Raw genomic sequence first — 15,049 nt, forward strand, 5'->3', positions numbered from 1 at the left:
TTGTGTACCGGCACGGTGACATCATCAGACACTGTAAGCATGAATGTGACCGTGTGTCTTATGAAGCTAAAGGTGGGAATTATGATTATCCAGTCAAACGTTCCCTTATTAGGAGTGTACGGTATATATAACCTCCTCTAAACATCACAGTGAACATTCCACACTGACCAACACAAAATGAGAACGGACTCTGGACATCCCCGTGAGTCAGACGGAGACCCCGTTGGGATTCTGGTGCCCGGAGCTCCTCTGTTCATCTATAAAACGACAGGCATTTCCTCTAACACACACACACACACACTTCTGTAAAGCAAACACAAGTTAACTGATGTCAAATAAACACTTCTCCTGAAACTTTCCATAAGGCAACCTCAGGTCCAAATTTGTTTACAGAATTATTTATAGTTTAGACTCTGCCATGCTAAATAAAACATGCTTAAGTGTCCTGTTTATCCCCCGATCCGTCAACATCATCTCACAGAAAACACCAGATTTAGACAAACTACTGAACATCTATTATTTTGAGCTGTACCGTACCATACGAAACTGCTATAAAAATCACAAATCATGTTTTATAAACAGCTACATGTATGTGTTGTATATGTGTGTTAGAAATGTCCCAGAAACAGTGCCGCTGTGTATGAGAGAGAATGGATGTGTAAATGCCAGCGTATGTTTGAAGTTTTGTGCACACATCTGTGCTTTCAACATCACTCTGAAGGTTAAGCAAACATGAACACATTACACAATAAACATGAAATAACAATGAAACATCTGACACTGATGCTGTACAAGATAAGAAGAGTATGATGTAAACTTGAATGACACACACTTTCAAAAGAAATCATAATTTTACAAATATTCTGTGACCTTCCACACCTACAGAATGAGTGTTACAGTAAAGAAACAGAAGTGAATTATGAGTGTGTGACATCTCCACCAGCGCCGCAGGGAGGATTAACATTATTTACACTAATTCGTCAGTTCAGACCCACACTGGAGGATTATGGGATTTGGTTAACAGGCCCATATGAAACTCTGATGTTTTTAATGTGCAAGAATACTGTGCTTGTGTGTATTTATATAGCAGTTTTATTTTCCGTCAGACCAGAACGTCTCTGTGGTTTCATAACTGAATCAACAGCACCTCAGCATACTCTAATAAATGAAGAATGTTCGGCTCAGACGTAATCGTATTGAAATATTTGTGGAATGACGAAATACTCACAACGAGCGTCTACTATTAAACAAACTGTCACGTTATACAAATTGAATACAAACCACAGGAAAAGCATTAGTGAAGTATGTCTGAATCTGAGGACTGATGCTTCAATGATGTGTATAAAACCAAAGCTAGAAACAAGATGAATCCCATGAGGCCAGTGTTGTAATGTAACGAAGTAAAAATACTGAAGTGCATTACTTTTACATTTTTTTGGGAGTATATGTACTTTACTTGAGTCTTTAAATTTCTGCAGACTTTTACCTTTACTCCACTACATTTCCTGAACAAAATGTTTTGAAGTCAGGCGATCCGGTCACCAAGAGAATGCTGAAACCAATCATTGGTTAAATCTCCATGTGCAAGAGCAAAAAGGGGAACTTTCCTTGTATAAAGTTATAAGTAAAGATGTGGTTTGAACTTTAATTTTGATGGTTTAGTAATTTGGCGACATGATGTTCCAGATAAAACAACTGCGCTTGAGAAAGAGCTTTTTCAAATGTAAGCACCATTTTTATCTTTGTGCTAAAAAATAAAAAATGTTATGTTTGCTTCAAATTTACTTGAAATACTTGAGTAGATTTAATATAGAAAGTACTTGAAAAGGTACGTACGTGCAATTGTTACTTTAAAACTTTTACTCAAGTCATATTCTAATATATTATATATATATATATGTCAAAATGTACACTAACCCTCTCTCTTCTCTTCTCTCAACAGGTCGAGTTTTTGTTGAATCTAGTAACTTTTTTATTAGCACCTGTATTGTACTATTGCTCTTGTATGACATATCGCTCATTGCTCCTTGAATTAGGATAAAAGCGTCTTGACTAAATGACTAAATGTAAATGGTTACTTTCACTATTTGTACTTTGACTCAAGTGTTGCTTTAATGTGCTGAATAAGAGAGCGGCTGCATCAAAGACACTCTTCTGCTCATGACATCACCATGTGTGTGAATGATTTTATTATTATAGAATAGTGAGAATGTGTCCAAACGTTATATATGAGAAATGAGCTCATGTCCTGCATCTACCCCAGCCCATAATAACAGCATGTCACTGACGTGTGTGTGTGTGTTTCCATGACAGCCGCAGTGTTCCAGCTCGATCTGCAGCCTCACGCTGGAAATGAGCGTCTGTACCTGAAAACCTCACTTCCATCATCACGTCATGCGTCTGTAATGCTCAGCGGCGAGCTCTGGGATTGGACGCCGGCGGCGTGACGTCACCGCGGGCGCACTATATGTACTCGGCGTCAGCCGCGCACTGACAGCAGTGAGCACGCGAGAGGTAACGCACGGATCGCGGGAGCTTGTAGAGATCGCATCACACTGCAGGATGAAGTCTTGTGTCGTGTTATTCCTCTTCTGTCTGCAAATGTGCCGGAGCACGGACGCGTGCTCGTGCTCGATGTCGCATCCGCAGGACGCGTTCTGCCACTCGGACATCGGTGAGTGATGCGCGCATTCACGTTATGATCACAGTGCTCGTCGTACAATATATCGCGGTGTTATTTAACGCGCGTCAATCTGTGTGCGGTGTCGCGCGCTTCGTTGACTCCGAGTGTCGTTCATGAATCAAAGTGCGTCACCGCGCGCGCTTCAACTACAACACGAGAAGCGCAAAGTTTCGCGCAGTTACCGGAGCGACTGACGTTTAAAGGTTTCCATGGCAACAGAGCAGAGCAGAGGTTTATCACATCTGGATCCTGACGGACACGAGTGTTGTTCTGGTGTTTTATGGAGAAAGAAGATTCTCTTATAATCATCTGGAGGATGAATAAGTGTTTGCTTATGGAGTAGCCAACAAACTTTTAGAGGATGCTCATGAAAAAAACTTGATATCTAAGTAGAGTTCAGATTAAAGTGATATTCAAATATATAAAGAGTTTCTTTACAAAATGACATAACTAAAATAATGTGTTTTTATTGTGCATTACAATTAATGCTGGTTTGTTTCGATTAAAGCAATGATAACTCAAAAATATACAGCGAACTAACACAATAATAATGTGGTTTTTCAAACATTGTAAAAGCGTAAACAAACTCTTCATTGAGCATATTGTAAACGTTCTTGCTGTAGTTGTGCAGCCAGTATCTTACTGTAGATTTATATTGATCTCATTTATTGGCATCGGTTTGTTCAAAGATTAATGAATATTAAACGTTAACACGTCTTTAAAACCTTTTTCTGGTTTTGTGTTCTAATTTCAGTTCCCAGAATGCTTTGCACGAGGCTGTTATTTTATCGTTTCGTTCTGTAAAGATAAAGACGTGTTAATGTATAATATTCATTCATCTTTGAACAAACTGTTGCAGACTTCTGCCGGTGATACAGTAATGTTTACAGTGAAGATCTATTTTCAGAAAAATAAATATTTGAATCTTCTCTATAGTAAAAAGTTAAAACGCTCTGTTATTCTTCATCCTCATCAGGTCCCTATAAATCAAATCGAATGTGTCCACAGTGAAGTACGTCACAGATAAAGCAGGTTCTGAAACAGGCGTCCTGACTCACGCCACAGTGAATTAATGAAATGCTTTTCTGCTCCACGCACGGAGTGACAAGCAGCCGTCTTTCATCTGACGGGGAATCACGGCGCAAACCCACAAACTGTTTGGTTTAAGCTCATTAGCAAAGGCGGCGTACGCCAACACGGAGCGTTCCAGGCCTCGCTGGCACAGATGAAACTGTGTGGGCTCGAGTGAAATCCAGTCTGGTTTAGAGCTCGCTCTTGACTTGAATACTGATCGGAGCGTTTGTGGATGAACCAGATATTGAGATGTCCCATAAAATCTGACTTTGGCTGTGTGGTATTCACGCTCTATGAAAGAAGCCTGTGACTTTGTGCCGGACTTTTGTTCGCGTGTCTGAATCCGTGGCCGGGAGCCAGATCTCTTTCACAGCTTAGAATGTGCCTTTACTTTCTCTTGCCATGTTGAACATATTTTGAGGGGCTGATGGGAGTTTCACAGCGCTTGTTGATGGACAAGACTGCACAAAACACTTCTTCAGCTTATGATTCAGGCTGATTCGCTCTTAAAAATAAAGATACCTGAAGTGTTCTTTCGGTTGCATACATGCTTCTATAGGAAAAATAAACAAAGAAAAACTATTTAGTCAAAGGTTTGATATGGCATCACCGCAAAGAACACGTTTTAGTATCTTTGTGTCTGAAAACTCAATTATTCACACAGTTTTTGATGTGTGGTGGTCAGATCCTTAAATGTCATCATTGTTTCATCCATCCTTATCTTTTCTCCTTAAAGGGCTGTCTTCATTTACTCACGCTCATGTCATTTCATATATTTGTATAAATCCCGTTGTTCCGATGAACACAGAGAAAGATATTTGGAAGAATGTTAGTCATTTTCAATTCTGGGACATCATTGACTACCATATTAGGATGAATTAAATGGTAGTCAAAGGTGCCCGAGAACTAGGGCTGTGCAATATATCGAAATACCGCATATGTGCATATCGCGATGGTTTGCGATAAATGAGCTATTTAATTCTTCAAAGAGTTATGTATGGTGATGGTCAAAGTTTTAGGACGATGCGGATAGTTTAGTATCTGGATGGATGTTAGTTGGGATATGCGTGCTCGTGCTCTGACGCAAGTCAATCAACAATCCGCGTCTAGGAAGCGAAATTTTTAATGCGAGACCGGGCTCAAACCTACACACACATGTGTACCTGCAGTATAACGTTGGCATGAACGTTGAAGGCAATTGAAACGACTCATTCACGTGGATTGAGGGGTGAACCGTCAGCTCTTAACTGGTCTAAACCTGAAACATCTTTAAAACAAGCGTTCATGTCTTCAGCAGAAGCACTGTCACATGTGATGCTCGACTCAGAAAAAACATTCATCATTTTTTGTAGCTCACTGAATTTATTTGACAAGGGAGGAGTTACGACGAGGAGGATTCATCATCATTTAACTCTCACAGAACCCTTCCATCTACTTTCATGAAACGCTGAGCGCTTGATGAATATTCACGAGTGACAGCAGGCGTACGGCTCTGAGCTCTCATGTGTGACTCACAGGGGTTATGGGGGGGGTCAGGATCTCAAATATAGATCATCGCCCGTGGGCCAGGCTGAGGGTGGTCAGGTGGTAGTCATACCACAAGCCTGCTTTTCAGAATTAGGTTACATAAACGTTAACAGCCGCCCCAGAGTCAACTCGAGCGAGCAGAAGAGAGAGTTTGAGCGAGAGAGATCATAGAAACCAATTGAGGAAGTGGCAGGTGAGGTCAAGGGATCACAAGAGAATAACGCTGATGTCACGGACCATGTGCAAGGTCAACAGCCAATCAGAGCCATTCTTACACTTGAGTTCAATGTACTTCGACCCCTGGCTGAGGTGATGAAAGCCACAGTCTCATGACAGATGACCTCAAGGTTAAATCTGTTAGAAAAACAGGATTCAGGTGTGTCATGTGCTCACACAAACATTAAAAGAAACGTCTCAAAGTAAAAACACCACAGCAGTATAATTGACATCGGTCGATCTGAAGTTGTGTAAGAGGATGAGATTTCTGCGAAACTAAGAAAGTCTTAGAGATTTAAAATGACATGAGCAGCGAGTGAAGGGCGATGAAGATAATGATGATTGAAACGCAGTTCTAGAGCTTTCCATGTAAGCTGCAGGAGTGAAGCGTTCCTCCTTTTTTCTGGTCTGAGGAATTTAAGCCTGAAAGAATTCCGGGAAGGAAATTCCAGCAGTGAAAGATAAACATTCATTAGTCACATGACCTCCGTGAAAGCAGGTGAAACGCACACCGCCGCTCACTCGTCTCATCTGGACATGTTACAGATGTAAATGAGGCTGTAGATGTCAAGACTGTTCCGAGATCAGTCGACTCATCAGAGGAATGTGAAGGACGCACGGATCAGGTTGCCGCTGGGGATTATAAAGAGGCCTTTCGTATTGACACGGCCTGCTCTCTGAGGGACCCAGAATAAGACCGCGTTACACTTTTCCTAAAGAATAAATTGAGAGAACATGACAAACTATCTGCAGGTGACTGCAGTGCATAGTGGGATTGCCTCACGGTAAACACTGACATTGACCAGAATGTGTGTGTGTGTCTGTCTCCAGTCATCAGAGCAAAAATTGTGGGGAAGAAGCTTATAAACGACGGCCCCTTTGGTACCCTGCGCTACACCGTCAAACAGATGAAGGTAACGCCACTCGTTTCTGATAAACTGCTCAGTTTGAAAGTGTTGAGTTTGTGTTCCTGTAACATACAGAATGTTTGCGTGCCAGTGCAAATTTCTCATATGGGACAAAATGTACAGCTTCAAGATCAGGTGTGTCGAGTCATTCTCATCTCTCTTTTCTTTTCTTTAGATGTATAAGGGCTTTGAGAAAATCCAGCACGTGCAGTACATCTACACGCATGACTCTGATAGTATGTGTGGAGTCAAGTTTGACATCAACAAATATCAGTACCTGATCACAGGTGAGATTGTGATGTCATCACCACACGTTTAAACTATACAACAATATAAACTACCGGTCACTGAAATGTTTCTCATGATATAATAAAGATCAATCAGTCGAAGAGAGGTCAGAATACGTTTCTATTTGTTCAGAATTTTCATCCACTGGAATAATGTAAAGCAGCTTGTTTTCTTCTGCCGGCGGAGGGTCGGTCTGTGAGCACATGACATGCACCTGTCACAGAGGTTATGATGCTGTGTCCTGTAAGTGATAAGCCACAAACAGTCAGACACTATAAATAAGCATCAAAAGAGCCTCTGTGACCCACCGGCAGCGCTTCAGGCAAATCCTATACATTATATTTATAAAGCCGCCCTTGATATCTGTCCTGTATAGAAACATGACCAGTGATGTGATTTACTCTTCATCTCCTTCAGGTCGCGTTCATGACGGTAAAGTCTACACCGGTCTGTGTAACTTCAACGAGAGGTGGGAACGTTTGTCTCTGGCTCAGAAGAAAGGCATCAATCATCGCTATCAGCTGGGCTGTAACTGCAGGGTGAGTGACGGGTCAACGTCCAATCACAGCGCAGCACATAAACGCACACGTGTGTGCTGAATAAATCATCCCGTTCCTTCAGTTGTCATTTAAAGAGCTGTACTGCTCTCTCTTGAATCCAGATGTTTGGCACTGGTTTAACTTCAAACGGTTGCTTCAGAAGTCAAGCCGAGACACGTGTCGGTTTGGACTCGCATGAAGAACTTTTCTGAACCATTAAGAGATGAGCAGATGTTCTCCGCTGTAATGTCAGACTGGAGTGAAGCATCATGGGAGATGTTAGATTTTGTCTGTCTGTCTCACACTCTTTACAGAAATGGACATACAGTATATCTCATATGGATCAGGACTATGTTATATACATGTTTTTCTGATATGTTATCTGCCGAATATATTTTAAGTGTTGCTGATATGTTTTACATTAAAGTTTAGTTTTATTCATGACACTATGATGTCACATCACATACCAAAAGACACTGAATTTGGAGAAAAACATGGATATTTATGCTCATACATTTCAATAAAGACCGAGACGAGAGCCGTTCACCGTATGAACGAGAACGCACCTGCATTCATATGACACCTGCAGATTGAATTTACACTCATCAACATCATTTGACTTTTCTAAGAGACATAAAACATCTTTCAAAGACACTCAGATTCACAAGCAGAAGCGAGCTCATTAGCATCAGGTATAGAAAAGGCATCCTACATGACTGTGGTTAGAATCCTTCTGCTTTCATGTGAGATGTGACATTAATTCAGCTCGTGTCATTTCACTCACCTGTCACTCATCTCTTCTCTTTATAGATTAAACCATGTCACTATCTGCCCTGCTTTGTGACCTCAAAGAACGAATGCCTGTGGACGGACATGCTGTCCCACTTCGGTTACCCTGGTTACCAGTCCCGTCACTACGCCTGCATCCAGCAGAAGGAGGGCTACTGCAGCTGGTACCGGGGTACGACCCATCGAGATAAAGTCACCATCAACACCACCGACCCGTGAGCTCATGACCATCCGTCCCATTCTCCCACTCAACCACATTCACACGTCAAAACAGCGTCAACACGAGTTCTGTCCACACATGGTAGCGCTTCTGGTGCTAACAGACACAGAAACCATCACAAGAACACAGACTGAATGTCATCCAGTGCATCAATGACATCGATTAATGGACAATTCACATCATTACTCTGCATAATGCTTCCAGTAAACACCCGTTCTGTGTGAGACCTGCGAAACCATTCAGAAAGATTAAATATATTATAATTTATGAAGGCAATAATCCATGAATCTTTTTAGTAACGTATTACATTTAAAAATACAAAAATAACTGCTATTGTGTATGTACTCAGATATATACATATATATATATAAATGTGTAAGATTTATACTGTATTTATGAATCGTCTCTGTTTTCCTCTGGATTGTGCTGTAATGTTCATTTTTTGCACACATATATATATATATATATATATATATACTGTATATGTTATGTGTATAATGTACATGTTTAATTAACCACAGCAGTTATTATAGACACTGTATGATGTAGAACTGTTAAATGAGCTTTACAGCACAAGTTCAGAGTCAAGGATGCTTTTTTTCTGTTTTGTTTTTCTTGCCGTTTATGATATAAGCTATTATGTTTTGACTGAATCCTTGGTTAGTTTTTTTTATTACATTAAAGAAGAAATTACAGATAAGACTGATACATCCTTCAGCTAAATGCGTTTGTTTTACAGTTTTATCTCACATTGATTTAAGATATTTCTACTGCCAGCCCTTTTTCCTGAAGAGAAAGACATGATGTGCCAACCTTAAATTATTTTCTTAAACTCTGAGCGTACATGATATGATTCTGTTAGATGATGTTGCCCCACATGAGCAAAGTAAACGTGTGTAGATCTTGACGTATATCTGATATAATAATTGTAGGTTTTTTACAACTAAACTCACGTTTCACATCACAGATGTTCTGCTTCATTCCTGCAGTTGGAGGCTGAGATGATGATGATGATGAAAATGTTCGTGTGTGACTGCTGGTTTTAAATAACATTATCATCATCTCAACCTCCAACACATGTTTTTATAACATGTAAATATTGTCTGTCTGATTAATACCAACATCAAGCTGAAATCAATCCTGAGTGTGTGTGCACAATTCCATAAAGAGGAGACCATATTACAATTAGGGCCTTTAAAGAATGTTTTGATTTTTAATTTCTCTGTTTTATATTTTTATAATAAACATGATGAAAAAAACAGTTTTGAGTTTGTATTTTTCATTTATTGGACGAGGGGATTGCGATGCGAAGCATATTGTTGACAATATGGTGAACTCGTGAATAATATGTGTGAAAGCGAGACACTCACCATCTGTGTGTGGTTGGGGAAGAAGGTCTGCTCATTCAGAGGAAACTTCTCTGGACCCAGCGAGTGATAGATCTTGATCATGTGTGAGAACTGCAACATACAGAAGACACAACATGTCTCAGAGCTTATCACACATATCTACTCTGATGTTTTGTCTGATGCTCTGTTTGGTCTAAGCTTGTGTAACATCATCTGCTCAATGGAGTTCAATGAGGAAGCAAAGAGACCTGAAAAATGTAGTCATTTAGCAGACACTTTTATCCAAAGCGACTTGCAAAGAGTCCGGAAACGCCATGTTCTCTAAAAAACAAACACCACCGCTCCGTCTACTGAGAAACTTGATGTCTTTTTGATTTCTGCAGCACAGATGTACTTCAACCAGAAAAACATCCCACAATCCTGTGTGTGGGGTTTGGCATTTAGGAGAAAGAATAAGAGTGCTATTTGAAGTGCATTTATTTATAGGATTTTAGAAATCACAGAATAAATATCCCCTGACTACAAAGCAGTCTGTGAATTTTATCCTCCCTCGTGAAGGCTCGTAATAAATCTGACTGATAAACTGCGTTTCTCTAATTCCCTGTAAGTGGCTGTATTAATCACAAGGATTCTGATATCAGCAGTGTCTGATGTGACGCCCGTGCGAATAGGCTATAAAGCAGAAGACGCACCACCCAGGGTTTGCTGCAGAAGTTGTAGATGGAGAAGAGAGAGTTAACACTGGGAACGGCTCCATAGTGCAGACCGATCACCAGATTCCTGAAGTCCTCTCCTGGAGTCATGCTGTAGGCGTGCTGTCGAATGAGGACAAAATCTGGCTTGACCGATCTGGAACCCAAATGGAAATCGAAAGGAAAATCAATGACACAGAAATTGACATTTAGAGAATCAAGTCAGAAAATCACATGTGATCATTTATTCAGATAAAACAGCCATTATTCTATAAACACACTCGGATGATCATCAGAAACTGACACACAGCAGTCAGGACATATCAGCAGTACAGAATGCAAGAGCTTGAAAACAGTACAGTAGTGTTTGAACACAACAGCTGCAGGATCATATCTGTCACTGCGCGAGCACATGCCGAGCGTTCACGGAGAAACTCATCCTGATTATATAGTATACACACACATTCATTTCACACTGCTCTGAGATCAGTGCACGAGAGATTTACATCTGACTTTGATTCAAATAAACGTGCAGACATCACATTCATCCAAACATTCAGTCTCGATCTTCAAACGCAAAGCCTGTCGCTAGGATGATTTCTTCTTCATCACAAACTCCACAAATGAGACCTTCAGCTTTCTAACACATGATGGAAATGAAGTTCAATGATCTCAAAATCACCCGGTTTACAACAATAGATCAAAAGTGTGTGCTTTCAGTGTGATTATTTCATGTCTCATGTCTGAAATGACCCATCTCATGCTGCAGACTCGATATGAATAATGTCCTCTGGAAACTGTGACTCTCTGACCGCTGTTGTTATAGGGCTATGAAAATAGTTTGGCATCATTCTTCTCTCCCCCAAATGAAATATCTGCACATGAACATCATGAGCAGAACGACATGTATGTGACAGTACTGAGGCACACACTGAACACATGTGCAGGGAGGTTCATTTGAGAAGACACAGATGACAGGGACACAGGCGACCCCCCCAACACACACATCTTACACACAACACACACACATGTGAATTTCAGGTTTGTTGAAGTACAGTGAAGGTTGTCTCAGCAGTAATGTTCAGAATCACTACAGTATTAATAGTGTCATGTATTATTAGTCGTGTGAGATATCACAGTAAGTCAAGCAGGTATGAACACACACACACATGTGTAACTGAGAGAGGTGTGTGTTATACTGCAGATTAAACAGACGTCCGAGTGTTTATTAATACACCGGCTCAAATCACTCTTAATTCACGGCAGACTCTCCAGATGATATCTGAGGCTTTAACTAAAGAAATCACTGTCCATGTTCACTGTTAGTGTTTGAAACATTCAAGAGACACGGACATTACACTATCCCACCTGCAGTTTAAACCAGACGTCAATATCTGTCTCATACTTCAAAGAACTGTCGCTCGACTTTGTCAGTCAATGATTGTGATCATCTTTTTTAGAATCTCAAGAATAGATGAGAACACAGACGGTCTGTGAGTTGAATGACGGGTTCTGGGTTTGGTTTTCTAACCAGACTTTATGTCAATAGTGAGAAAAAAAGCTGTCTGGCTGAAACAGTGGAAAACAGAAAAATAAGGTGGGAAAATGAGGTCTGGAATTGTCTCATCAGCGGCTGGGCGGAGGCAGGAATGTGAGAGAGCGTCAATACAACCTCCTGACGTCTACTCCATTCATTTCAGAGATCACGTTCATCTGTATCTGTGCTCAGCATCCACAAACATCCTCTTCCGAAATCCTGCGGTGTGCGTACTGTCCTGATGACGAAATCTGCATCACACGCATTGAACGCTGTCTGTGAGTAGAGCAGTCCCTTCACGATGGGGTGTTAAAACATTCGGGGAAAGCAGAGCACGTAACTGTTGTTTAATCACACTGGGATGGAGCAGTCACATAATATGGATGTTTCTTAAATCGACCAATCAGAATGTAAGCCATTATACTGTGCTCCAGTGTTGATTTGTGACATCACTTGCTGTTAGATCAAGTTAAACCCATTTCTCTCATATATGTCAAATGTGCGACATGTTTGTTATGAGGTTGTGTAGCATCTTACCTGACCACTTTACTGCCTCCTCTGTTCACCTGAATGTCTACAGTACAGCCGGAGTTAACGTCCGACACCAGATTGATCTCAGAGAACTCCGCCTGTAACACACACACACAGATGATTATGTAAATGTGACACAGAGCTAAATATTGGTCTGGTGTACAGGAAGAGATTTTAGGATTGAAGTGTTGTTGTGTGTTTTCATGCAGAAGAGAAGTTTAGAGATCATTCCAGAAGCTTCAGATGAGAGCACAGCACAAATCGAGTCGTCTGTGACCGCAGGGCTGTGAGAGGACCATGTGACGCCCGTAACCTGGCAACCCTAATGCTCTCATTAAACTCATGAAACACACACCGAGAGACAGAGCCAGATGTCTGTGAGAGACAGAGACGACGACACTGAGCCAGAGGAAGGAAAACGAGAGTGAGACACGAGTGTTCAACAGGAGACAAACTCTCATAACCAGAGACTCGAGAAGTTGAAGAGAAGTACAAAAATAAAAACAAGAAAGAAATGACACGAGCTGGCGGCTTCCATCAAACAATCTGACCGGAAGCGAACGACGACAACAGACATTTTAACATGATGGGTATAGTCCAGGTGTCACAATCAAACTGCTGTTCTATCTGAACTCAACAGATGCTAGCAGAGGTGATTGTGTCATCTTATTTACACAACAGCAGGTCTCTCTCACAAGGACACAGATCTGGCCTGATTCCGGCCCTCGTCCTCTCCACAGAAGCCCAACATCTGTGCGTTTGGCTGGGCTCCTTCTGTCTAGAGAGCATTTTAAAGGACACACAATCCACAGAACACACAAACATATACACTCAAGCCACACACACGCAGCGACACATTGGGCACACAGATTAAACCAGTGGCCGTTTCTTTGGTGAAGACTTCTGGAATCTCAATCAGCAGCGGAAACGCTCATCGCTCATTCCTATTGGCCGCCTGGCACGAAGGCAGGTCCATCCGTCAACTGGATTGGATGAGAGAACGCAGCTCTTCGGCATGGGGCAAGGGCACAGGAACTGTGCCAGGGTCAAGCTGTCATGGTTACGGTCCGGGTAACACATTCAGACTGGTTTTGGACCCGTTCCTGCCCTGGGAAAGAAAAACAGGAAAGGGTCCAAAGGACAAACGGGCGATCTTTGTTTACTTCCCTCTTCAACCTTCAGCTCTGTCTGTACCAATCAGACCCAAGGGCAAATGTAAAGCTGTCCTTCCAACTACTATCAAACCCTCTCTGTCCAAAATCTTCTGACCTTTAACCCTGGACTTGAACAGAAGCAGCACAGCGAGACAGACGTCCTGTACACACGCACAGGAAACAGGGCACCATCTTACCTTTGCTCTGAAATCACATCTGCATGTAACAAATACACAACTACAAATGTGAAAACACAATTATCTTAGTATCATGGCAAACACAGAGCACGCACACAAACACACACACAGAGTTAACGGTCACAGCTCAAAGCCCATCTGGAGTCCTGGCAGGTATTTTTGGAACTGAAGCTAATGGGTGTCATTAAAGAACACAAGGTGCCCTTCGTCCAATCACAGATGAGGGTTAAAAACACAACACGCACAGTACATAATGCCTGACCTCTGTGACGATGACATCATCAGGACAAAACCATATTCTCCATTGCCATACCAACCCAAATTAGACAGACAGAGCCCAGCTGTTGCCCTTTCCTATGAATATTCCTTCTGTACATCACCTCTCGCTATATATTCAATTGATTCCTGTAGCACTTTTCACAATTCTGTAAAATGGGATGACAATAAAATATGTATATAATAATGAATTAGGAGCTGTAAAATAAAGCGATAAGCCCCAAAAAGCAGTGGGTTACAGTGTATTGTATAACAGCTAAGAGGTACGATGTGAAGCGTTAGCTGTTTTAAAATGCTCTGTAGCCCACTGCTTCACGGGTCTTAGTGCTTTAAAATGATAGACCAAATGGTATTATTATATATATATATATATATATATATATATATGCAAAGAAAGACAGATAGAGATAAACTACGCTGTGGCCTTTGATTCCGGTGTTTTCTTCCTACAGGATAAAAATGGTCCTTCATTCACAGAAATATCTGTTTCGTTTGGCCCACACCAGGCTGTGAAGCTGAAAAGGTCCTGTGGGAAACTTTACTGTGGTAAACATCACTCAGCAGATGAGCTTGATTATACTGTACTGTGGTATTTTAGACTGAATCTACCAAGCAAAATACAGCTGGTCATTATACAGGGATGTGGGTAACTCTCAGAGCAGAGACTGAGCTTAGATCACCTACTGTACATACAGTAATACACATAATAGAGCTTTACACCATTATAAACACAACCATCACAATACCGACTCATCAAAGCGCTTCATATCATCCTTCTCAGTTCTACATTCATATTCTGCTTTTGATTTAACACACCTCTTGATTGAGTTGTTGACATTGATAAGCAACCGTGAGGAATGTCGAGTGAATTCCAGAACACCGCTCTGAGAGGACTTCACGGCACAGAAGAGCTCAGGTGAGGTCTGTGGAGCAGATGTTCCTTCTCACATCATGGCCAGAAAACATCACAGACCGCCCAGGATTGTAAATTGTGCTGCTCCATCAATTATCTGAATTAACAACAGTTCTCTTCCTGACGCACAGACCGGAGCTGAAGAGAACGATAATC

At 41.3% G+C, this 15,049-nt stretch overlaps 2 protein-coding genes across 2 annotated transcripts in view; one reads left to right on the forward strand and one right to left on the reverse strand.

The window, feature by feature from the left end:
* syn3 (synapsin III) overlaps positions 1-15,049 on the reverse strand; it is a 30,045-nt gene that overhangs the window by 7,248 nt on the left and 7,748 nt on the right. The window contains exons 4-6 of the mRNA XM_079454765.1: positions 12,360-12,451; positions 10,286-10,442; positions 9,615-9,704 (exon numbers count right to left, since the gene is read on the reverse strand). Of these exons, the coding sequence (XP_079310891.1) occupies positions 9,615-9,704; positions 10,286-10,442; positions 12,360-12,451 (339 nt within the window). The remainder of the gene's footprint in view (positions 1-9,614; positions 9,705-10,285; positions 10,443-12,359; positions 12,452-15,049) is intronic.
* On the forward strand, positions 2,505-8,634 carry LOC306893145 (metalloproteinase inhibitor 3). Its single transcript, XM_079454766.1, has 5 exons — positions 2,505-2,674; positions 6,332-6,414; positions 6,584-6,695; positions 7,114-7,235; positions 8,046-8,634. The coding sequence occupies exons 1-5, from the start codon at positions 2,563-2,565 to the stop codon at positions 8,241-8,243; spliced, it is 627 nt and encodes a 208-aa protein (XP_079310892.1). The 5' UTR covers positions 2,505-2,562; the 3' UTR covers positions 8,244-8,634.

The sequence above is a fragment of the Barbatula barbatula genome (genome assembly GCF_947034865.1).
Source record: "Barbatula barbatula genome assembly, chromosome: 4".
In the NCBI taxonomy this organism is placed as follows: domain Eukaryota; kingdom Metazoa; phylum Chordata; class Actinopteri; order Cypriniformes; family Nemacheilidae; genus Barbatula; species Barbatula barbatula.

Excerpts from the sequence above, each read along its gene's own strand:
- LOC306893145 (XM_079454766.1), top strand. The coding sequence starts at position 2,563 with ATGAAGTCTTGTGTCGTGTTATTCCTCTTCTGTCTGCAAATGTGCCGG. Across the intron at positions 2,675-6,331 it reads GTTCTGCCACTCGGACATCG|TCATCAGAGCAAAAATTGTG; the intron begins GTGAGTGATGCG and ends GTCTGTCTCCAG. Across the intron at positions 7,236-8,045 it reads AGCTGGGCTGTAACTGCAGG|ATTAAACCATGTCACTATCT; the intron begins GTGAGTGACGGG and ends TTCTCTTTATAG.